At 36.7% G+C, this 25,981-nt stretch overlaps 1 protein-coding gene across 11 annotated transcripts; it reads right to left on the bottom strand.

Moving 5' to 3' along the window:
* Positions 1-3: 3 nt before the first annotated feature.
* LOC110829267 (chromobox protein homolog 1) lies at positions 4-25,844 on the bottom strand. Of its 11 annotated transcripts, XM_022062830.2 has the most exons (7): positions 25,239-25,319; positions 24,744-24,877; positions 24,330-24,489; positions 22,806-22,928; positions 19,056-19,227; positions 10,142-10,239; positions 7,189-9,925 (listed from the first exon to the last, which is right to left on the bottom strand). In XM_022062830.2, exons 2-7 carry the CDS (start codon positions 24,751-24,753, stop codon positions 9,772-9,774), a joined length of 717 nt encoding a protein of 238 aa, XP_021918522.1. In that variant the 5' UTR covers positions 24,754-24,877; positions 25,239-25,319; the 3' UTR covers positions 7,189-9,771. The 11 variants fall into 11 exon arrangements, with proteins under 11 accessions (XP_087215965.1, XP_021918522.1, XP_021918524.1 ...); XM_087359839.1 differs by lacking the exons at positions 7,189-9,925; positions 10,142-10,239 and adding an exon at positions 4-141; XM_022062832.2 differs by lacking the exon at positions 22,806-22,928.
* Positions 25,845-25,981: the final 137 nt, after the last annotated feature.

The following is a 25,981-nucleotide window of genomic DNA, read 5'->3' as shown; positions in this document are numbered from 1 at the left end:
AATACGAAGCAGACTACGTCAGTTGTGCAGGAGCTTTTGGGTAGGACCGCCGTGCTTACTTGCTCGAGAATCTGTTTGATCCAGGACAGCATTTTGTTCTTGAAGGTGATAGTTGGTGTCAGTCGTTGCAATAACCAAACACTGCGAAAGAACATATTACACCGTCAATATAATCGTGTAAGCTCACATCACATTGTAGTCGCCCTTGAAAATGTTACTGGTCGGCTCAAAAAATTTCCTTCTTTTAATGAATGCACAGTGTCATTATCGTACACTAAAAACCTTCATTTTATCATGCCATCTGTTTGTTGTGTTGATAGAGGTTGGGAGTTGATGGTAATTATAACATTTACCACGCTCCGATTATTACACAATAAAATTCGATTTTTTAGTAATTTGAACAAGTGGGATTATTAAGTCATTACTGTGTAATAGGTGCTTCGTGTAGCAAGCATGCCGAAGTCTATAGGAGTGTAGAAGGAAAGGGTTCTCCTAGCTCAGAGTGAATCTTCGTCGTCCACAAATGGTGGAAAATTTCATGACCACCTTAGTGACCATGAGTTTCTCAAGAGCAGAGTATTGTATTTGTGCTGTGACATATTCCACATCCTTCGCTTAGGCCTAACATGCAAATTTAGTCTATTCTGTTGCTTAATATAACTCTTGATTTGTGCAGTTGTTGGGGGTTGTTGGAAATTGAAGATTATTGCCTTCTGGGTTGTTGCGCTGATGATGGAGGCGAGGACCTCTGAAACGTCGGTAAATTTCTACCAGACTACACGGCGCAACATCCTAGAAGACAGCAATCTTCAGACTTAATGCCGTGGAAACCTCCAATCCTACTTGAATGGAATTGTAACACTTACCACGTTATGTCCAAATAACAATTACGTTGGAATAAACATTTCTCTAACAGAATGCACTGAAGGAAATTAAAAATAATTCATATATAGAATATAATATTTACCAATATCAATGTCTTCCATTTTGTATGAGATTGTCTTCACCAATTATAAACTTCGTACTGCAAGCGTTTCCATGGGAATGCAATATAGTTGATTGTATTTTAAAGACAATGTAAATAAACGATTGTTGTGTGGTCATGGCCTTCTATGTATATGAGAATCTAAGGCCACAGAAGAACCGATGATTAACTACATTAAATCGATTCGTCTTTGCTTACCCAGAGATAACTATCATTTCGAATTTGTATATGCACCTTTGTTAAACTTGTAAGTAGAGTGAATGAAATGCACCAGCTTCCAGTCTACGCTGCTGATGTTTATTTATTTGGTGAAAACAAACGTGGCGTGATAGAAAATACATACACTTTAATGCACACTACCAATAAGGAGTGCAGAAAAAATTAATTCTGCCTAATAGGATCAACAAGGAGTTGAAGAAAACTGCATGACGAACATCTTACAGTTTGTATAAGTGGGATATGGAATGTTTGAAGTGAGATGGGTTCTTCGTTTAGCACGCGTGGCGTTAATTTTTGTTAAGTTTAAGGGAGGGATTTATCTGGCTTAGAATATGATTTACTGTAGTGAATCTTTGTCATTCACAAGGAGTAGGAAGTTTCATGACCTGCTGAGTGACTATCAGTTTCTCAATAGCAACGTAATGTAAATAAATTCTATTCTGTTGCTTGATGTACCTCTGATTTCTGCATAGACGCTGGGAATTGTTGGAAATTGTAACAGTTATGACGTCATGTCTAGTACACAATTATGTTCGAATAAACGTACCTCTAAAAGAATGCACTAAAGGAAATTAAAAAAAATTCAAACTAGTATATAATACTTACCTATATCAATGTCTTCCATTTTGTATAATATTGCCTTCACCAATTTTCAACTTCTTACTGCAAGCGTTTCCAAGGGAATGCAATCTTGTTGATTGTATTTTAAAGACAACGTAAACAAACTATTGTTGCGTGGTCATGGCCTACTATGTACACAAATCATTAACAGAGTGGAAAACAGTGTTTCACAACTCTAAATCGTATTATAATCTCTCTATGCAGTGTATTGAAGTACACAAAATATTGGCAAATGTTGCTTTCAAGTGAATAATTTATCCCGTCATTTTACAACAAATATATTCAATACAAGCAATAAGACAGAACCCCTTGATTTTCTTACGTCTTGTGCCTCGAAGCTGTTGTGCCGCTGGGATCCAGTTCTATTGTAGTTGCAATATACGATGTGCGATCGGAAAGTTTCTAGACTGCGCCTATAAAAAAACCCGTACACTTATCTCAGGTATTAAATTCATCCATCACCCTCGACGTAGTTCCCCTGGGAGTGAACACAACGATCCCAGCGCCGCTGCCAAGCCTGGAAGCATCCCTGGAAATATTTCTTTGTCAGCCTGTCAAGCACCATCTGCGATTCTGCCTGAATCTCTTCTATCGTCTCAAATCTCCTTCCCTTTAGCTGAATTTTCATCTTTGGGAAGAGGAAGAAGTCACACGGCGAATAAGGAGGGTGCGGGATGACGGCCATGGTGTTTGAGGCCAAAAACTGCCGAAATTTGAGGGCGGTGTGCGCTGGCGCGTTGTCATGATGCGTCGCATGTGGAGTTCTTCCTTTAGAATCAGCTGACAGGTCCCATAGCCTATCCCAACAATGTCGCACAAGTCGTTGATGGTACGAAGTCGATCTTCGTGAATGGCCTGCCGAATCTTCGTAACATTTTCGGGCGTTGTGCTCGAAGATGGTCGTCCAGAACGCTCGTCATCATCGACAGCGGTTCGGCCATTTTTAAAACGTGGATGCCACACAAAAGTTTGTGCACGACCCATTGCGGACTCCCCAAATGCTTGCTTTAGCATTTCATAGGTTTCCGTAGACGTTTTGGCGAGTCTTTGGCAAAATTTGATGCACACGCCATTCCGAAATCGCAGGAGGGTCGGTGTAATGCACTACCAAAACGCCCGTAACTAAGAAACAAATTCTAATTCGATGATGCCGGCTGGCACACTGATTCACTATGAATGTAGGCCGCACCCCCTAAAGGCAGAAGCTCGTACTACATCCGGTTCGCCCGCTATTGACACAGTCTTGAAACTTTCGGATCGCACCTCGTATGATATATTTGTGCAGCGTTTTCTTTGATGGAGAATGGATAACGATCCAGGACATACACAAATTCATCATTTGTTGTTTTAAATGTTCTATTGTCTGTTATGTGTTTTGCCCTGTGTCATAATATGTAAATTACTTTTACAAAATTATGCAAGATGCAGTTCCTCATACGTATCATGCGAGCGTCTAGTAGTCATCGTATTTCTTAGTGGCGTCTAAATATGTGTGTTTCATAAACATTTGTAGGTCTTGAATTTTGCAGTACAAAATTTAACCACACATTAAATAGTTGGTCACTCACTACTCACAAATGCATACTTCAAAAGACTAAGAAATCTTCAAAAGGAGGCGGTGAAGACCCCCAATAAGTTGTAGAGCCACAGGAATCAGAAAAAGGACAGTTGTACCGTTACATGCCTTTATTTCTTTAATGTTTTATAGCCACTAAGAAGGCTGCCATTATGCATTTGATCAAAACATGTTTTTATCATTATATTGTAAAATATAAGAAATTTATACAAACAAAATAACACAAATTTATTTAATTCGTATTCATGATGTTCTTCATCTTTTACGTGTTCTGGGTATGTACAAGGTCGCTCTGTCTGCCTGAATGTGGCCTTATATTATTGTTCGTACTGTTAATACCACATTTCACCTCATTTTTCCAACAGCAGACAGAGTACAATTGTAAATGTCATTTTCCTTTCCTTCCAGGATTTTCTACCAGACATCAAAGGGCCGTGCCTGGTGATGGTGGCGAACACAAAACGCTATCTTCAAGCCTTGGGACGGAGACTTAGGAAACAACCATTGCGTATGAAAGTGGTAAGTGTGGAGAGCCCTTGGTGGCTATAATGTATTCTCTGTCAAACTTTTTCGTGTAATAAGGACTAAATACCAAATTTAGTCAAAATCAGTCCACTCACAACTCAACCAGATATGGAGAGCAACATGTAAAACTGTTCTATATTTTTCAACTATGATACAAACACTGAATTTAATTAAGATTTTTACACTAGTAACTTCATTGTAACAGAATTATGAATGTTGTTTTCTCTGGTGATAGATTTCCACCCTGAAGAACGTGACAGAGCTTCAAGACAACCAGGCCGAGAGACAGGAAGAAGATTATCATTGGCCGTAAGTGTAGAATTTTTTAAAGCAGGAGTGTACAAACTTTGGAACGCGCAAGCCACACTGCAAAGTAGAGTGCTCTTTCTTGGTTAAACTTAAACTTGGCACCCAATTATATAAATAAATTATATCGTTAGCAATATATTCAAGTGGTTAAATAAATTAACATTTATGCAGATATCTTCAAATAGACAAGTGATATTTTCTTGAAGAAATTCATTAGTGTAATTAAATTTCTGTATGTCATATGAACAGTTTATAACCAGCAACCATTAATTTGATATCTGATGATGCTTCTGTTCCATCAAGTCACAAATGTCCGCTCTGATACTATTGGAGGAATCCGTTTATTCACTTTGCAAATGTCTGTCCTTAACTTTGATCTGAAATGCTTAATTTTTTTAAACAGATTATCACATACATGGGAACTTCGAAACAACGCCCTTGCACATATGGCATGTCTGCAGCGATGAGGGGCATTTTTATTTTTAGGAAGGTAGAGTTGGTAACATTTCAGAAGAGATACACTCAGAAATTTTCATTCGGTAACTTCTCTGCTTTGCAATTCTCTGTTGTCTATTTGGAATTTTTTGAGAATTACTTCAACATCTGATCCAAGGGATGATGAAATTATTGAAAAAGATGTTTTCTTCTTTCTACCCCTCCTTGAATTTAGATTTGAACTCTTCTGTGAAAGTGCCAACAGTAGGTGCATTGAAATACAAAGATTTAGCTCCCTCACTTAAATTTGAAGGGTGCAAATTGGATTTGCTCCAAGATAAACCCATTGTAAAGAAAATCATTGCTGTGAACACTGAATTGGATTTAGATCTCTCCTCCAATATCATAATTATGTGACGCATAAGTGTAAATGTTATCATTCTGGTCCTAGGATCACAAAAATGAGCTCGAGGTAGACGATGACCCTGAGGTGGACGATGACCCCGAGGTGGATGATGAGCTCGAGGTGAACGATGAGCTCAAGGGAGGCAAAGTGAAATGTCTCATCAAATCGCTGAAGGCCGGGATTAAAGAGCGACGTGCAATGAACAAAGACTATATAAGTCGGAAGCCTGTACTTACTAGAAGGTTTCCACTATCACATATGTGTCTTAAGGCCATGAACACACCATATGATGATCACATGTGGCTTTGTTTTCAACATAATTAATGGAACAGGGGATTTCCAAGTATGATTTTATGAATTCTGTCACTACATGTCCCTTTAACGTGGAAATAGGGTCCTGTAGTCTGGTAAAAGTTTCTAATTCCTTCCTGTCTCTACCTGCAAGGTAACTGATGAAGGACGCAGCAAGTTCCTTTGATCAGTTGGTCAATTCTGAATAGTTGTTTCACAACTCAAGCTGAAAGACCTAGGTTTGTTGTGTTAGTCTTAGGTTACACTGAAAGCTATTGTTGTAGGTTTGAATGCCTTCCAAGGGATGCGTGTTTATGTGCATGTTACTTCAGCAGCAAGCAGATTCCTTATTCACCGCCATAATTCTCGCAATATCTTCTTCTCCCCAGGCGCTACAGCCCGGAGTGGGCTTTGGCCTCCCTAATTCTCCCAATGTGTGGACAGGTTATTCATTCATCCAGACAAGCTAGTCTTAAGACTTATGGAAAGAGATTACAAAGTGCAATCAAACTCAAGAAACCTACATAGAGTGATAGAGTGCTCCAATGGATATATGTATATGAAACGACTCTTTATATGAGTCTTGGTAGATGCAAATTGCTTGTTCAACAGAAAATACAAGTTATCAGTTCTTGGGTAAAGGCAAACACCCTGTTAACTTGCAACATCTTTAACAAGCCATGCATCACAGCTTCTGCACAGTCCACCCATGTTGCAGTAATAAGTACAGCTATCGGGGTTTAAATACCTTATTCCCATACAATAAAGGTCAATAACAACCCATAAGGCAGTGATTAAACAGGTGTCAAAATAAGCCAACTTCATCATTTTTATATATGCTTACTGTGTCAAAATACATGCAAGTTATGCAAAAACCTGAAAATGTTGTACTTTGGATAAAATAGGATGTTATATACTGTATTTCTCTGTGTAACAAACGATACATAAAAAATGGGAAAACACACAAGCACTATTTTGTTAGAAAAGTTCAAATAAAATAAAACAATTTCTGTCATGGTTCTAATTTATTTCTTTAAATTATGTCCTGCTAGTATATCTGAATTGCATATGTACTCTGTCAGTTTGTTAGCTACTTCATAGTCAGTGTTCAGTCTGAAGAAACATTTTCAAAGTAAGAATTGCAGTTCAAAACAGCTGGATCTAGCATGCCTAAAACTTTATCATACTTTTGTCATGCAAATTATAAACTGGAGATGATAATGACAAAAGAATAAGATTACTTTTCTCAAGAACCTTCAGAACTTCTAGTATCTGCTACAATATGAAGAAAAATAAAACACCTTTACCATCTGTACAATAAACAAGGGAGAAATTATTCTTTATTCACTTATTACATATAGAACAAACTGAAGTGCACAAAGGGGCCAAAAATTTCCAAAATAATTGTATTGTCTAAAATGTCACAGAAAAAAAATTAAAAGATTTATTCTTATACACTTTTATTAACAAACAAATAAAGGAACTGTTGAGTTCTTAACATTAGAGACAGGGTAACTTCACAGTTCAGAAGAACTCGTCTTCTAACCTGTACAAAACGAATGATACAATTAACAGAATTCCCTAAACTTGTCTCATAGACTTCCCAAAGATACTTGGTGGGCACTTTGCAAGGAAGTACTAAATATGATTTTACATAATTTTTATCTTACTGAATAATGTCACTTACCACTTTATTTATCATTTACCTATCTGCATGAAGAAAGAAATAATAAAACTGTACAAATACTAATATTACAATGTCATTTCAACACGTGATAAAAATGCTGAGATAGAAGGCAAGAAAATGCAATAAAATTGAAATAAAAACATAAAAACTATAATTTATTTTTTAAACTGTATAAAGTTGCTTAATTCATACAGTACATAATGAAGGACTTCATATATTTATTTAACGTAGAAACCTGTCTCTACGACAAATCACACATTTCTAAAACAGAAATTATCATACAAATACTACAGCACTTTGTATTCTACTCTTACATACCACACAACTGAAGGAAGAAATGAGTGTGAACAAGAAGATTACATATTCCACTGGCCTTTAATTTCATACACTTATGATTATTACAAGATCCTGGTACTGCTATATGTGAAACAGTGGAAGCAGACTGACACATAACTGTATCACGATCTGTTGTTACAATTCTACCATCACAAAATATCATTCACAGTTAAGAAAGTGGTAATCCACCTATAAGTAATTCAAAGACAAAATTACATTGTGGTAAGACACCTGAACATTATTCACTTATCACCTGCAGTAATACTAAGTCATTCTTAAAATTAAGTGCATTAAAATTGCAGTTTAACTCATGTCACTGTTACTTATGTATGATATTGTGACGTGGTGCCGAAAGAGCATACGGTTCACACTGGAAGGGAGGGGCTGCTTAACTCCCCTCCTTGGCTAGTGGACGCAGGCTGTAGGTGTGGCCACCATAGAATGTTCCAGATTGCGTATTCTCCTCCTTAAAAGAACCTTCAAGAAACGAATCTTCTAGATCTTTGGCCTGGAACATTCCATGGATTTGCCGACGGCTATAAAGAGTTGCCTCCCTGAGTGTTGGTGGTCTATGGTGGAACAGAAGCAAAGAGTGCAGAAGAGTGAATGAAGTCTTGTGTGGTGGATTAGAAGCGAAGAGTGTGAAGTCTAGAGTCAAAGCAAGAGAGTGCGGAGCCATCGAGCGGTCTGGTGTGGCGCTGAGGGCTGAGAGAGGATCAGTTGTGTGTGTGGAAGAGCACCGGGGTGGCTGAGGAGCCAGTGTGCGTCCAGTGGGGTGCTGCGGGCTATGTGTGTGAGTGGAGAGCGCCAAACTTGGGGAAAAGAACAGCTCGACAGACAGTGTGGACATAGCTGAGTACATGTCACATATCAGTAGAGACAGAGATTTAAAAACTGTAATAAGATAGTTGCCTGTGTGTGTAGACTCTGTAAGATGATTTATTCTCAATAAATCAAGGTTGACATAGAGCCCATAGCCAATAGTCAATAGATAATAGGCATCGACATCACAATATGATGAAAATTTTTACAGTTAGTTCATGCCAAAAAAGTTTATTAACTACACAGGCTGCTACATAAAAATACAGAGAAAATACCTGATAATAAGGCAGTGAAAGTGGAATACACCAATTTACCACTTTTGTGTTAAAGGGTGATCTGTCTGGGTATAGATAAACATAAAACGTGGAAATAAAATTAATGGTACAAAGCTGTTGCATGTATGGCACTTGAACTTGGGATCTTGTAATGTGGTTCTTGCAGCATATCACTCAAAACAAACTAAAGAAAATGTCAGAAGCACAGCAACAAATAAACTGTGTCCTGTTTGCAAAGTGTTGGAATGTAACAGTGGAGCAGTGAGAGTTTTGCCGTGTGTGTGGTATGCACCTTGTCTCCATAATGAAGAAGTTAAGTCCAAGACATTAGCATGGCACACAGTGACACATGACAAAGTATAGCCCCCTTTCACGCATGTTTGCAACTGTAAGCTTTCCCATGTCTGGCTGTCTCTATGTATAAGCTCTAAAAAGGATGAATGGATTTTCATATAATTTTATGTTGAGAGTCATACTAAAATTAATTGGTATATTATTTTGGTTAAAACAAGACAGTAACATGAAAACCTGTGTGTGGAAATGATTGGGTAGGCAATCCTCAAACTACCTTGGTTACCATGTTTAAAATAGGTACATGTTACTACCACATTGGAAACCTCCAGCTATGTCACCAGGATCAAAGGCCAAAGTATGTGAATCCATGACATGGTGTGGCTATGGTGCAACCATTTATTGACCTCCAAGTTCACCAAACATGAAACTTCCCAGTTACTTTGCTTGGGAGTTAATGAAAAATATTGTGGCAGCCGAGCAACACGGACATCAATGACCTGACATCAAAGACTTCTGCAGCTTCACAGAAAATCATAAAGAGAGAAGTTGAATGATGTGGGAAAGTTTGGCTTCGCATTATAAACTGTGCTGTGTGCATCAGAAACAGGGAAGACAACTCCAAAAGTCTCATCACATTTTCCAACTTGTGTGTGCAAAATGAGCACTGGGTCATAAAAGTTAACAGATATTACTTTAAAATGTTTTTATTTTTCTCATACCCAAAGAGATTGCTCCGTACTGAAAAACTGTAAAATGTTTGTTTAGGCAATTTGTAATCTTAATGTTCACTGAATTATGTGTCAGACAAACATGTTTAAAACTGACCTTAAGTGGACTGCAGCCATGTGCTTTGCCAAACATGGCAAGAAATGTGAAAATGAGGAAATCAAGGAGTTACCAAATTAGAGTTATAAGAAAGCTAGTCAAAAGAGTAAATAAACCAGTAACAAAGTCTGCTGTCCCTTCAGTAATACACATAATAAAATACATTCATTCAGTGGATTCCTTTGCTACTACTGGCTCGTCTTCATCATGACTTGAAGTGTGCCACGTAAGCCGCTCTTCATAAAACTGAATCACAATCTGCGGGCAGCGCCCATTGGCTTGTCTTGCAGGTACCAAGTCAGCTTCATCCGTTCCTTTCCTGCAAATAAAATATATCAGATATATATGCTGCCAACCTGCCTGCTCACAAAGCAACACATGCCACAGTGAACAACAGAGAATGAGATGTAAGCTACGTGTTTCAAAAGTTTGCAGTTATATACTTAACAGGTGAACTTTTACTAAAGAAGCCAAACAATGGGCCAAAGGGGCCACTTAACACATCCAAATAATTTTAATTAAAATTATAACGTACCACTTCATAAGAAACATCAATTCTCCACTTGAGTCGGTTGCTCCAATAATCTTTTCAGGTTCCAGCCCACGGTCAAATCCTCTTGGTTTATTATCTTCCTACCCCAATAAAATGCATACATTGGTAAGTAAAAATAAGTACATTATGATAATTTTCATATCAGGAATAAACTTCAAATGAAATACATATAACTGTTAAAAAAACATCAACCAACAAAAACTTTGTATGTCCTAATGGGATTTTATTATAATGCTATATTTAATTTAAATCAGTCATTTTGAAAAGGGCCTTATTTCATTTTTGGCGAAAATGAGCTGAGAACATCTTTGTATTCTATGCACACAGATACCTGTTTCTGCAAAGATGGCATCAGTCCACGCACAAAAGTAGGGCTACTAAATGCTGACCGCCTGACACTGCTCTTGAAAGGGCCTTATTCCTCGGACAAGGTTGTTTCTAAGGTGAACTGATGCTCATGACACCTAGTGGATGTGCAAGCAAAGTTACATTCCAACCACTTTCTTACATGCATTTTAAATACAGTGTGTTAAGCCCTAGTATTATTGTATCAGTATACATTGAGACTTGGAAAGTTCCTTTGACTTTCATGTGATGGCAACACCCACTGTTCTCAGCTACGAGAAAGCTTATTCAGAATCAATGGCTATTTATGTTCTAATAATGAGTGACATCCGTTGTTTGGTGTATCACATTGCAGATGAACACAATATTTATGACATAGTATAATGTAACAGGGATAAAGATGGTAACGGAAAAGATAAAATTTAAAGTTTGTTTCAGATATTCAAATATTGTTGCCATTGTTGGTTTGTAATTAAAATACTAAAATAATATATGATATATATATATACATACATCATGATAAGAAAATGTCATAGTAACTGGAGTTAAGAAAGAGACAATACTGTTCGTGGTTCAGAATGATTCTAAACAGTTTCAAATACTACTGAAATGATTAAGGCACTATGGTAAGTTTAATTATGGAGATTGTGAAAAAGTGGCATAATAAAGTAATTCCATTAAGGAAGTTATACAGCATATGTCTTTCTTAAAGAAAGGGTTCTTATAAAATTTTCAAAAATGTTCTTTTAAATACAACTGGTCATTTATAAACAGAACTGGAAAATGATACTACAACTCTAGCCAATTATTCTGTGGTTTGCCATGGTTAACTAGGCTTCATAAATGCGGTAAAAAATTGTTTTCCTTTGTTTCTGAAAACTTCAATTATAGTGGTAAGGTCCTTTTCATAATGACTGATTTATTTAAGAAAAACTATAAACCAATTGTCAATCAGCATTCTGCACTACTATATGATGGGCAATTCTGCTGTTTTACTATAAAATGCTATCAAGACACAAGCTCTTTTTTGAGCTGGTCTCACAATACCATGATGATGGAGACAGTAAGTTCCTATGAAATATCAGTCAATATCTACCACACTACACAGTGCTACATTCATGAACACAGCTATCTTCATACTCATCACTGCTGATAACCTCAAATCACATACATTATTAGTGTTATATGATTTTGAGCAACTGAAGGTGACAAATCATAAAATATGTGCAGAATTATTGAGACAGCATCTGTAAGTTGGTGCAGAAATTGGAACACACGAGTTGGACAGAAAGAATAAAAGAAAACAGCTACTTCAGGAAAACTGACAAGTAGCTTTGGAAAACCTAACTTAGGTATCAGAACTGGTGCCAGGTTAATGTTCTTAAACTAGAGCTCATGGCAGACCATGAAAGGCATTGGTTGCTTAATAGAGCAGGACAGTGGCCATGGAAGTCAGAATCTGCCAAGGAGTGAAATGGCAAATGGCAAATTAACACTGGTTCAGTCCAAAATCTGGTCCATAATGAACTTGGATTAAAATTTAATTTGCAATCTACTGCAGCAAAATGATACATTATTAATTTCAAATAAAACTTTGACAGGATGCATTTTGACATTCATGACAAAATACACATACAAAATGCTGCTATTGTATTAAACTGCTCTATTTCAACACATAATTCATACACACATTTCCCACTAGTTCATGATAAAAAAAATTCTCCAAAACAGCAAGCAACATGCGTGGTTAACCGATAAACAAACATATCTTATCTTCGTTCATGAAAGTTCTTTATGCACAAAACTATGTTACATTCAATGACACATTTTCATTAACACAAATCCTTAAAAAAGAGACATCAATCATATATTCCAACATGATCTCAATATCTATTTTCTCCCTAGACATTCCTGTACCCAAGTGCTCCTGATATCCCTCTCTAATACAGCTGCCTGGCTAGCTTACTTGCAGATCCAGGGATCATCATTGAGGTCATCAGACTGGTCCACACCCTGGCTGGTTTAAACATTATTGCATGGTGCTCCCTAGCTTACAGCTCCTTCTCTCTTTACCTGGCCCATCCATCAGAAATGCTTCCCTTTTTGCTCATACCGTCTTAACTCTTTGTTTCTATGTCATCAGAGGACTGTCCTAAAGCCTCACAGCATCAGCTAGTCACTGGTAAGCCATGTCTACACTCATGCGCTTTCATTTTCAACTTTCAATTCAACTTGCGCTTCAACATTCAATTCAACTTTCGTTTAGGGCATGCCTTTGTTGAATGCGTCAAAGGCATGCCCCTAGCTGTCCACACTACGCTGCCATTTGTCAGGCATTTTTGTTAACAGGAGAGAGGAACTCAGATGCAACTTTACTTATCAGCATAAGTGCAGCATATTTAGTTATCACAGGTGCAAGAAAAAGAAAAGAGCAACGGCGGCGACGCATATGGATGAAGAATTATTTAAAGAAACGGAATTTTGGAATTCTGAAGGATTTGGAAGTCGATGAAGAGGTTCTATTTAGAAACTTTACACGAATGTCCAGAGTAAACTTCAACACGCTTTTGGAAATAGTTGCGCCGAAAATCGCAAAAAAGAACATTCACTTCAGAGAAGTGATACCTGTTGAGCTTAGCTATAACGCTGAGATTTTTAGCTACCGGTGATTCGTTTGCGTCCTTAATGTATTTGTTTAAGTTTCCAGGCAATTCATTTCAGCAATGCTGCCAGAGGTTCTGAAAGCTGGACTTCATGATTATGTCAAGGTAAGTGGTTTTATTAAATTCTAAATAAATTATTATAAATTATATGTACATTTATTTATTTTTTATGTCACATTTTATATGTTTGCATATACATATGTTTTCATAAATGTGAATAAATGATATGAAATGTTAACGGAAAATATTAACATAATTACTTTTTTGAAAAAGATAGAAATTCTTGAATGCCATCGTATGAGTAGATTGTGGCGAGATTACTGAGTACCCTGTTGCATTATCATATGTAGAAGATGACTACAAAAACTGCTTTAGAATGTCTGATGAAAACGTAAATTATTTGCTCGAAAAAGTAAGACCGTTCATTTTGAAACAAGATACTGTGGTGCAGAATGCTATAACTCCTGAAGCACGTATTGCAGCGACTCTTCGTTTTCTCGCCAGAGGACGGTCGTTTGAAGATCTCAAGTTTGCCACGATCATATCACCTCAAGCCTTGGGTAAAACCATTCCAGAGACCTGCAAGGCTATATACAAGGCCCTCAAACAAGAATATTTGAAGGTAAGGAAAATCTAAATAATAATAATAATCCCGGAAATAGCTGCTGCCCTATGTACCTTAGGGACAAGGTCTGTCTCGGGTACATGGAAGTACATATCCCATAAAGTGGTGAAAAGATGGGATAATAATAATAATAATAATAATAATAATAATAATAATAATAAACCAGATATTATAATCAGAATCAACGGAACTTGCCTCTTAATTGACATAGCAATACCGACCGACAGGAATGTGATTAAGAAGGAAGCAGAGAAGATCTTGAAACACAAGGACCTTCTCATAGAAATACAGAGAATGCGGAAAGTTCAAGCAAAAGTAATCCCAGTAGTTATAGGAGCAACAGCAACTGTCTCCAGGTCGCTCAGAAAATATTTGGCCAGCATCCCGGGCGAACACATCACGGAACTGCAGAAGACCGCCATTTTGGGATCTTCATACGTCATTCAAAAGACGCTGTCATAAAATAAAATTATATAATACATGTAGTATGTGTTAAAAACAATATGTATTCCGGAAATACTGCTGCCCTATGTACCTTATGGACAAGGTCTGTCTCAGGTACATGGAAGTACATACCACATAAAGTGGTGAATAGATGGGATAATAATAATAATAATAATAACAATATTTTTATTTATTCAAATTTATACAAATTACAAAGTAATTCCTCCCTCAAAAAACATTTTGCATTCTTATGTACTTTGAGGTACTTACATATAGCACACTTCTTTAAGGGATAAAATATTTCTAATTGTAAATCCTAGTGACTGTAGTTAGTTTCCTGTGGAAATAAAGTTTGCAAGTCTGTTCTCGCGGGTACTGTTCTGGGGAGTGTACTTGATAATTGGAATGACCTGGTATTGGTGATGGGGTTGGGTTTTAGTAGTTGGTAGAGACTGGAGAGAGTGTAGTTGACATGCTGTCACCAGATGTATACCCATAATCAGAAATAAAAGTGCATGCCGTAAGACGATTCATGAGACCTTTAAACAGAATGCCATTGATCAACTTGTCAGCAGCAACATCCCTCTGAGTGGCAGGCATTCGACGCAGTTTTGCAGCATACGTTTTACCTAGGGTGTCGTATTCATCATCCTGTTGGTTAAGTACACCCACTGTTCTTTTAATAATGTTTTGGCTCTGTTCTTCTGCAGCATTGACAGCTGTAGATGTTTTCACGGAGGTTTTCATCCTTTTCTGAGGTGGAGGCTGCAAAACCATTTCCGAAGTTCGTTCGCCTTCATCTGACACCTCGCCTTGTCTTGCTTCATCCTGAAAGAAAACAAAAACTTAACTCTAGAGTGCATGAGCCGGGTCGTGAAATTCACATTCCCGGTTGCTTTTTCTTTTTTAATTACGTAATAAAGGCAAATTATTCAACTACGGACTGTTTCTGAACTAACATTGTTATTACAACTAAATGCTGGTTTCTAGCTTGAATTTTTTTTCCCCAGTTCCCCACCTCTTCACAAGAATGGCAAAAGATTGCAACAGATTTTGAATCAATGTGGAACTTTCCCAATTGTGGTGGTTGCTTGGATGGGAAGCATGTGGCTATTGTTAAACCTGCTGATGAATGGTCATACTACTTCAACAACAAGGGATACCATAGTGTTGTTTTGTTGGGATTTGTGGATGCAAACCTGGAGTTTATTATGGCAGATATAGGATGCAACGGGAGGGTTTCAGATGGAGGTGTAATAGAAGAGAAAATGTTTCACAGAAAGTTGAAGAATGGTGAACTTGCTCTTCCGAAAAATGATGACACTGTGGGGAATATGAACCTCGTTTTCGTTGCAGATTAGGCTTTTGCACTAAGAGAAAATTTGTTGAAACCCTTCCCCCGTACAGACCTTACCAACGAAAAAAAAAAGTTCAACCAAAGATCCCGCGCAAGACGATGTGTAGAAAACGCATTTGGAGTACTTGCAGCGCGTTTACGTATTATTCACACGACGATTAACTTACTGCCGTCAAAAGTGGATGACATTGTGATGGCTTGTGTCGTTCTACAAAATTTTCTTCGAAGGAGAAATAGAACGCAGTATCCACCAGGGTCAATGCTGGACAGAGAAAATGTGGAAGATGCATGTGTTGTGGAAGGAGACTGGAGGAAAGAGCAACCTCAAGGACGTTTCGATATGGTTTGTAATGTGCGTCAGGTGAAGCCTACTACTGAAGCTTCTGCCAGTAGAGATAATTATGTTCAGTACTTCAACGGGCCAGGAAAGGTGCCATTCCAAGACAGGATGGTGAGCAACAGAGCACTACACTAAAATACGCTTACAGTAGTTACAGTACACTTTTCATTTCCTATGGTGATTTGATAATATATTTTATGAGTGAAGATCCTTAATTCCTACAGTTTATTTTATACAACCTATCAATAGCCCTACCCTTCTACAAAGGTACTTATTACGTTTTAACAAGTTTTCATTACTGATCTGAAATCTATCTACCGGTATTTCAAAATGAAAAACATAAATATTTCCTATGAACTTACCTCTGTTGCTGTCAAAGCTGTTGATTCTAGTCCGCCATCATCATCTTCAGCTTCTACATCCAAATTACTTTTGCTCTTCCGGGGATTTTCTTGGTCTGCCGTGAAAAGAAGCATATCGAAGTACCACAATGTTGGCTTGTACACTTCATCCTCCGACGCACCACTTCTTTTACTATCCCGAACGTGGCACAGTTCTTTCCTAAATGAGGCCCGGATACTATCAACTTTTTTCTTAACGAACTGCAAGTCAGCATCAGGGATTTTCTCCCGTGTAAATTGCACGAGTAGATCCTAGGCCTCATCCCACTTTGCCCTGTTGGAATAATCTGCGCTGCGAACCTTCCACAAAACTGGTAATTCATGGTACTCTTCCAAAAACCTTGTCACAAAGTCTGGACTCATGAACGTTTTGTTCACCATGGAAGCCGACATCCTCTAGTGACAACACAGAACAAGTCGCAAAATCACACTGTCTGCGCGTGTCGATACACAAATCTGGCTCCGGACTCACCACTCGCGTACTACCCAATAGCGAGCCGAGTCCTACCAAAGGGTCTGGCGGTCCCAGCCGGACTCAGCCGAGCCTGGCTCGTGACACCCCACCCACAAACGAGTTTGGCTCAATGGAACCCGAGCAGAGCTGGACTCGCAAGCCAGACTCGTACGTGGATGGGCCTCTTTACAGACTGGCTCCACTATCCCCGATTGTTCCGACTATCCTGACTGCCCAACTGTCTGCATTACTTAGTTTCCAGGTCTTTTATGACATTTAACCACTGAGCTCCGCATAGTCCTGCATACCTTTGTGTCATCCTTTTCTGGGTTTCCTAATATATGCCAAGCCTGCTATGCTGCCATGTTACACCAGCTTTACGACTTATAACTGCTCAACTATTACCGTGGGGTCAATGGTTCGATTACACTAGACAACAAATTTTAATGAGTTGTATATACCAGAAATGAAAATAATCAATTCTTATGTATTTTCGTCTGCTAAATTCAAAAATGGCAATAAAAAAGTTCAGTTATTTCGCGTTTTGAAGATATTTTGTACTTTGTAAAATATCACCAATAAATTCGTCCACATGATATGCAATGTTTAAAAATTTTCACCTACCTTATAGACGTTGCCTTTTGGCCTTTCTTCTGTATATTACCTCAAGGGCATCTCTTACCACCGACCTGCAGTAATCAGCTATTATTGATGCGCTCCATTTCCCCTGATAACGCCTTTCAAGAGTAGAAATATCTTGGTGAAATCATTCGCCATATTCATCATTAACTGATCCACGATTATCACGGAAAAAGTCCAAGTAAGAGTGGAAGAAATGCATTTTAAGAGACATATTGCACTCCATTTTACTGTATGCTTTCAACAATTTGTCTACTAATTTCCTATAGTTTGGTGCCATGTTGTTTCCAAGAAAATTCCTAACAACTGACTTGAAGGATTCCCATGCAATTTTCTCCTCTGCCATCAAAATGTTCATCAACAATCAGGTTTCTTATTTGGGGACCTACGAAAACTCCTTCTTTGATTTTAGCTTCACTTAGTCGGGGAAATTTGTGAAAGAGGTACCTAGAGGCTTTTCCATTTCGGTCCATTCCTTTTACAAAATTTTTCCTCAGACCCAATTTAATGTGCAATGCTGACAGTATTATTTTGCTTTGATCTACCAGTGGTTCACGGACAATATTTTTTGTACCTGGTTCCAAGTTCTGTCGAAGGGGCCACTGTTTAGTTTCATAATGTATATTCCTTACTCGACTGTCCCACTCACACAGGAAGCAGCAATATTTTGTGTAACCCTGCTGAAGGCCTAGTATGATAGCCACTACCTTTAAATCTGCACATATAGACCACTTATATTTGTCATAATTCACTGTTAATAAATTGTTTATTGTTATCGTATGTCTCTTTCATATGAACTGCATAAGCTATAGGAATATATACAGAAGTAGCAGTCGTTTACATGGTTATGTGGTTCCTACCACACCATGGGCACAGCGAAGGGCATAGATTGCATTTTTCCTTTTAGCTACTAACGTAGATTTGTAGAACACTTCAGACAGCAAATATGGGGTGTCCATGCCCTGACCATGTCACCCACTTTGCAACCAAAATAAAGGTGGTTCGCTTTCTTAACGATGGGGGTCAAGTTTCGTTTTTGTGATTTAAAAGTCACTTCTCCACAGATATAACAAACGTTGTTAGGATTATTGACACGTCTACGTGACATTTTGTATATTTTAGTGTTACAAATATCTCATTTAAGTACTCACAATGACGTTTTTGCTGTTTACTACATAAGTATTCCAAGGCGAAGTGAAACACAAAATCCGCACTCCACAAAACACTTGTTTGCCAAACAGAACCACAAGGACAACTGAACCAATTTATTAAACATCCCTTAGGGATGTCCACTAGACCTGCAGGAAGCAATAAAACCTTCTCCACCCTTGTACAGGCTGTTTCTGAAGTAAGTAGTCCATTACAATTCTCAAAATTACGAAAACTGAGCGAAACAGCTTGGTATGAATATCTTTGAAATGTGAACCAATCATGCAAAATGAATGTCATTTTCGTGTTTTGCAGCTCAAAATTATTAAAAATTGGTTATTTTCATCTCCGATATATTTTGGCTGTTGAACAGTGTTACCTATTACTGCCTGCACCCTTTTCCACTTTAGCTGGCATGCCAAAAATAAGTATGTTCATGACAAAAGAAGTTCACAAACTATACTTTAAAAGTCACTTACTTCAACATGCTTTTTCTTGTTGGCATTAGGTTTCTTGTCATCTATAGGAGTGCCAGGTTTCCGCTTTCGTTCATCCTTTTTTGCTGCTTCCCTCTTTTTCCTATTTTCCTCATACTCTGAAATTAAGTCTGGACAATCCAGGTTCTCCTCAGGTTCCCATGTGTTATCTTCACTGTTTGGATACAAACACATAATCTTGTGAATTAGAAACGATCTATGGGTAAGATTTGAGGTTTACACAGCAGTGAGTATGAAGATTTCTGTCTTCTGGGTTGTTGCGCTGTGTAGTCTGGTAGATGTTTACCAACGTTTCAGAGGTCATACTGCCTCCATCATCAGGGCACTGATGACGGAGGCAGTATCACCTCTGAAACGTTGGTTGACATTGACCAGACTACACACCGCAACAACCCAGAAGACAGAAATCTTCGATCTATGGGTACTTGGAGTTCTAAGTGTCTTTGTCTTAATTTAAAACTACTTGCTGTAAATCTTATACTGTCAATTGCAGACAGTATACATGTAGTAGAATATCTAGGACTAAAACTGGAAAATTTTTCTTATAAATTAATTCAGAAAACTTACAATTTACTATAGTTGATAAAAATGTTGGTCCAACCAATTTGTCATCAACTTTTGTCTTTCGTAAAAATGTAATGACAGCGAAAGCAACATTTTACATTTCTTTACATATCTGGCAAGTGTGGGGATCTATAAACCTGTAAGCCTCACCTTTGAATACAACTCTGTAAATAACAGTTTCTAGTCCTGGACAAACCTAAGTAGCTTTTAAAATCAGTATTTGTCAAACTTCTGTGATAGTAATACCACAGATTATTCCAAACACTGACATAAAAAGACAGTCATTACCAACCGAAGACTTAGAAAGGAAACAGTTCTATTTATTGGAACAGTCCAATAAATTATTTTGAAAAGACCTAAAGTGAAGTGATATGAACATGGAACTCGCGTCACTCTGTCAGTGTTGCTGTTCTGACTTATGAAGCTGTGTGGACTCATACGCAGATATCAACAATATCAACAACTTCACTGCTGTTAGAACTTCTCTCATAAATGCCTTGCCTTCCCAGCAATAGTCTTCTCTAACTTCTCCAGTACTCAAAACTTTTCCCTATCTGTCTGAGATCTGCTACATTTCACTGCACCTTCATTTTGTTGTCAATCCTACTGACATGACCCAGAAAAGTAATTAACATTAATTCACATTCTTCTTTAAATTAGGCAGACACATTGATGTCTTTGCTGAACATACATGTGACATAAATAATTGTAATTAATAGAGGCAGAGAAAAGACATACGGACAAATACAAGGTTACAAAAGGCTGGAATTATGATGCCAACTATATGCTTATATCGTTTGCACAGAGCATACAAAATCTACAAGTGTTTTTTTGATCCAGCATGTATTAACAATTTTTTCAGTTATGTATGATGGGCCTAAATGACAGATATATTCTTTCTTTTGGACTTCATCCATCTTTTTTTTTCAGTCTTAAAAACCTTAAAAGTTACAATGTTTCAAAGGATGTACCTTCCTTCACCTTTAGGTAAAAACAAGCTCACAGATCGGGAATAGTCTGGGCTACCGGATCCAACAGAATGATCATCTTATGCCTTTTTACCTGAAGATAAAGAGAGCTTCATCCTATGATATAAATATTTTTTAAGGTTTAAGGCTAGAGCATGTGGACATGATTTCACTGAACTCATCTATATGGATAACCAACTTCGCATTTGATATAAATACCAACTACACATATCCAAATATTATATCAGCAATCAGATAATAGAGATAATTGGTTACATGAGAACTGTTGAAATCAGTGGGAAATTTAAAATACATCCATCCCTCAATTTACAAACATAATTAATTCTATGAAAGTTGTTTGTAAGTTGAAAATGCATAAATGATAATTCCCATTAATTTAATATAAAAAATTCTCTTTTGCTCACTCCCAGAAAACTCGCCCAATATTTTCCCCATATATAAAAATAAGAACACTATCACTTTTCTTATACTTAGTACCTATATAACAATGTTAAGCACTAATGAAGTGTTAAATCAAATATTTACAAAGTACAGCAGTTACAGTAAACTTAAGAACTTACATAAATAAAAATAAACAATTGTATTTACATTTTACTTTATATATGCTTAATTATTATATGTATAATAATCATAAAGAATCAATGATAAGAAATTAACTGGTCCTCAGTCCAGCAAAACTAATGTTCGTAACTTTGAAATAGGTACAAATTGACGTGGTTTGTTGCAATCAATAGTTGTAAACTAAAAGTTTGTAATCTTAACGACAAGTGTATTAATGCAGCAATAATATTTGATAAATATAATTACAAAAGAAGGTCTTTCCAGTTTCTAATATATATTTTAATAAAGCTCACTATAAGAATAAGTAATTTTAAATGAAGAGTATTAAGTTTAGAGGCTTCTTTTAGAGATAGCAGTTTAACTCTTTTACATTTAGGCAGCAATGCCATTAGTATTTCAGAATAAATTATAAACACTGCCTTAACAATTACAGCAATACCTGAAGACAATCTGTTTGTAATTTGTCCTGCATATCAAATTAATAAAGAAATTTTATGCCTAAAAATAATGTCTACCATATCAATGAAGATGTTCAAAATTGTCTTGCCAAACTGCAACCTTACATATTCACATCCAAATAACATAAACATTCAGAGAATCGAAACTTTACCCTGAAACAAACAACACTGGAAATGTATAATCCATACTGGAATATACATATGAATTCATTGCAAATGCTGAATTACTAATAAAATATTACATCAGATATATTATATAGACAAGTTTAGTCTGTAGCTTTCAAAGGTCTCATTGCAAAACTTTTTTTTCTAGACATCTATTTCAGATGCTTCTGTTTACTCTATTAAAATTAGTTTATTTTGCTTACTTCCATTCCATCATGTCATATGGAATCATTTTCTGGGGAAATTCAACGGACAGCAAAAAAGCATTTTACATTCAAAAGAGGATCATTAGAATAATGGCAGGCACTAAAAGGAGAGACTCTTTTAGGGAATTATTTAAGAAGTTTAATATTCTTCCACTACCCAGTGAATTCTTGCTCTCACTATTATCATTTGTAGTGGATAACATGGAAAAATTTCAAACAAATACAGATATCCACAATATAAGAACAACATACAGATTCAACCTTGATGTGCCAATTTCTAACCTCAGTAAATATCAAAAAAGGAGTTTACTATACTGGAATTAAGTTATTAAATAATAGTCCACCTATTATAAAAAGTTTAAACCACGATATAAAAATGTTTAAGCCAGCGTTAAAAGAGTATCTCCTACCTCACTCCTACTCAGTAGAAGAATTTATAAATACATGCAAGTAATAATGGTGACGGTTCTCATCATAATTATTTTGCTGTAATACTGTAGTTCCAAAAATCTGTCAATAGCTGTTATAACTATGTATTTATATTTGTACTAGAAACAAGTATTATACAGGTAGCCCTCGATTTACGCCGGGGATGTGTTCCTGGACGAAATGGCGTAATCAGAATCGGCGTAAATTGAAACTCTTTTATAACGTAAATCAATGGGAAGTCAATGACATGCATTCCCAGCACCCAAACATTGGCGAGTAATATAATGGCATTACATTTACAGCTCTGAAATAACGTAAATAAAATAAAGGGAATTTAAAAAATATATTTTATACACTTACAATTGGCGATGGTGTGATGAAGCGGCATTAGTTCTCTGACGAAGTCCGTGGTTGAGGATTGTCATGTTTTTTAAAGGCATGTAGTCTGGACTGTCGTGATTTCCATTCATGTAAGACGCCGATCTATAGAAAATCGCGTAGTAAGAATAACCCCAGGACCTCCGCAGAGATTAAATTAGTCCTTTGAAAGTGTAAAGCGCCAGGAATGAAACTGCATAAGAGCAAACTCGAATATGCAAAAGTTTTCATTTCACAAACAGCTTTTACCGATTCAGCGATCTCATTGGAGCAAATTCGTCTTAATGAAACATACGTAATTGCAGAGATGACTGTATTTATAATTTTTATTCAAAATCAGCGATGTAAGAATTACGATTTAGTATAAGAATCAGTATGAGAAACATTGTAAAACGTTATAAACAATAGTAAATTTTTTGTTTAACTTTTTGACTTTCTGGTTTCAAAATTGGCATTATTCTGAATCAGCGCAAATCGAGGGCTACCTGTATTTGTGCTATGACCTGTTCTACATCCTTGGCTTAGCCCTATGAAGGATCTATGGAATGTAAATAAATTATATTCTAATCTATTACCTTACAGAATTAAATATACAGATTTTATCCTGTAGTCCATTGAGAAGGCATAAGTATATATTTACTTTTCTCCAAATTTATGTCTACAACATTTACCTTTTTAGTATGTGATTTCCTTCATAATATTTATTTTAAAAATAAATTAATAATAGCACAGACCAGAAGCTGATTTAATGTATACACAAAATAACCTCAAAACTGACCTATGTTATATATAGGCACGTAATAGTGCATACTGAAAATTGTACTTCATTAACTTTCAAACTAGCACAAACTGAGCCTACTATATCAACTCTAGCATTCATAAGTCCCCAGTCATGTTCTGGTTTATGGCTTGGTATGGTAATTTCTTTCTGTATGCTCTTTCTTCAAAGTTTAGCCAAAGATGGCTGTAACATATTGAGACAAGGAAATACATTCCCTTATTCTCCCCTGATTATTCATTCATCAAAACTTGCCCAAACAGCCTATAAAGAATTTTTTAGCATGGCCTGTTGGAAATATGTATAACACTAATTCTTGAAAAGAAATACATTGTCCAGTACCATATCTCACTATGGTTAGACATAAGTACACTGCTATCTCAAGAACAAACATGCAATGACGTAGAGTTACAAACTGCATACAGTCCACGACTGTAATTTTGAGACTTGGAAGGAATGCAGTAAGTCTGTAGCATTAAAGGCAGATGCTATCTTTCCTCCTTCACCCCACCTCCTCACCCCACAAGTCTCAAGATTACAGTCGTGGACTGTTGTTACCATAATGGCAGATATTTTTATTAATGTATGACTTAGTGAATACTGACTACTGTATGGTCTTGTGATAGACTGACAAAATGATGGAAGTGCTACATATTCATAAAAACACCAGAAAAAGATTAGTTAAACTAAACATGCATGTTATTTGAGAAATTACTGTTCTAACTCACTTGGAATATCCTTTCCATTTGAGCAAGTATTCTACTCTGCCATTTCGAATCCTCCTGTCCAGAACCTTTTCCACTGAATATTCCTCTTCCCCCTCATCTCCTTCACCCCCTGGTGCGTCTTTGTCCTTAGTCTTGCGACTCATACTGCTAGGGCCTTCCACTAATATAACATATTTAAATTACTTTATATAAATCAACACTTGCTGTTGACAATGATTTTCTGAATTGTGAAGCCATGTAGCCACAAAGAGTCACAACCCAAATGACCATCATCAATATTTTCACCACTGTGAGAATTCAAATCACACTTATTGGGTGAAGTACTACTTGTACATCACAAAAAGTAGAGAGTACTGAAAATCCATTACTAGTTTAAGCATTCCACTTAACTGTTTAAAGCATTCCCAAACTTACTTTTAGACATTTTGTTGCAGTTGGTACTGTATCAACACAAATCTGATACAATGTTTTGTAGTTATCGAAGATGCTTGACACGTCACTCAGCAATGCAAGCAATTCCGAAATAACCTACTGCTTATTTACAGCGTCTGCAAAATAAAACAATTTCAAGAATGATCATACATTCTCTTACGTTGTGGTTACAAGTATAACTCTATTTCGTTAGGATATATTTAAATCCACTGTATGAATTCAAATTTGAGCGACGACAGGGGCATAAAACTTTTCTCATTTTTCCAAATGTCCATACGTTTGAAAGTAGGGCCACCTTGTGCCATAAACATACCCAACCTACAAAAACGTCTTAAACAACAGAGGGAAATGTGAAAGTTAAACTCTGTTAAGCGCATATAAACCCAAACATATGCCTTTCTCTCTGGAAATTCACTACTTAATATACTCTGCATTAATATTAAACCCTACTTACTTAGGAGTGGTAATAAGGCATACCTCAAATACGAATTGCCTGATTATCCCCTCAAAAATAACCTAAACTGACTACAACATGGCAATATTCCTGAGCGCTTGGCGGGCTAAGAATGCTGGGTAATATGACTTGTTTTAAATCAAATATCGTTCCCTACCTTATAACATTTGTTTCATATTTCCCTTCAAGCAACGTGACAAAGTACCACCATATAATTAAGTAATGAATCTTTAATTAATATACACGATTCAAAGAGACATTTTAATAAAAAGACAAGCTACAACAATTTCTTGTGGAAATAGAAGCATGCTATTAACTGATTGGTTACAGAAAATATTTATTTGTAAGTTGGATAGCATAAAAAACGAAATGGAACAGAGAAAACGAATGGAAAAAGGTGACAGTGGAACCACGGTTCCGGAGAATCTGACGTAAATACGTCTCTGTAATGTAATATAATAATTCTTATATAAGATAAGTACTTGTGATATTCTAAAACGTTTTTACCAGCACAAAATTATCTAGTCTACGACGCACTTCTACAACCGATTCACAGCTCAGCTCTTTCCGCAATAACGAAAGCGGTTTGTTGACGGCAGTAATGTAACACAACAAATCCGAGTAAACAGATGACGTTTCTTAGGTAACATATCCCATTGCCATTAAGTTCTGGACCCAGCTTTCCTGACTGGAAATATGAAATTATGCAAACATTTGTAATGTAGTCTCTTTTCTCCAGTGCCAAGGCATGGGCTGTAAAGGTTGG

Source organism: Zootermopsis nevadensis, unplaced genomic scaffold, assembly GCF_977971745.1.
Source record: "Zootermopsis nevadensis isolate Lab colony 2312 unplaced genomic scaffold, Znev_1.0 Znev_ptg000001l, whole genome shotgun sequence".
Classification (NCBI taxonomy): domain Eukaryota; kingdom Metazoa; phylum Arthropoda; class Insecta; order Blattodea; family Termopsidae; genus Zootermopsis; species Zootermopsis nevadensis.
This window is presented reverse-complemented; position numbering and strand designations above follow the sequence as displayed.

Excerpts from the sequence above, each read along its gene's own strand:
- LOC110829267 (XM_022062823.2), bottom strand. Across the intron at positions 19,228-22,805 it reads TCATCACACCATCGCCAATT|TGAAGATAACACATGGGAAC; the intron begins GTAAGTGTATAA and ends GTATCCAAACAG. Across the intron at positions 15,065-19,055 it reads ACAAGAAAAAGCATGTTGAA|GATGAAGCAAGACAAGGCGA; the intron begins GTAAGTGACTTT and ends GTTTTCTTTCAG.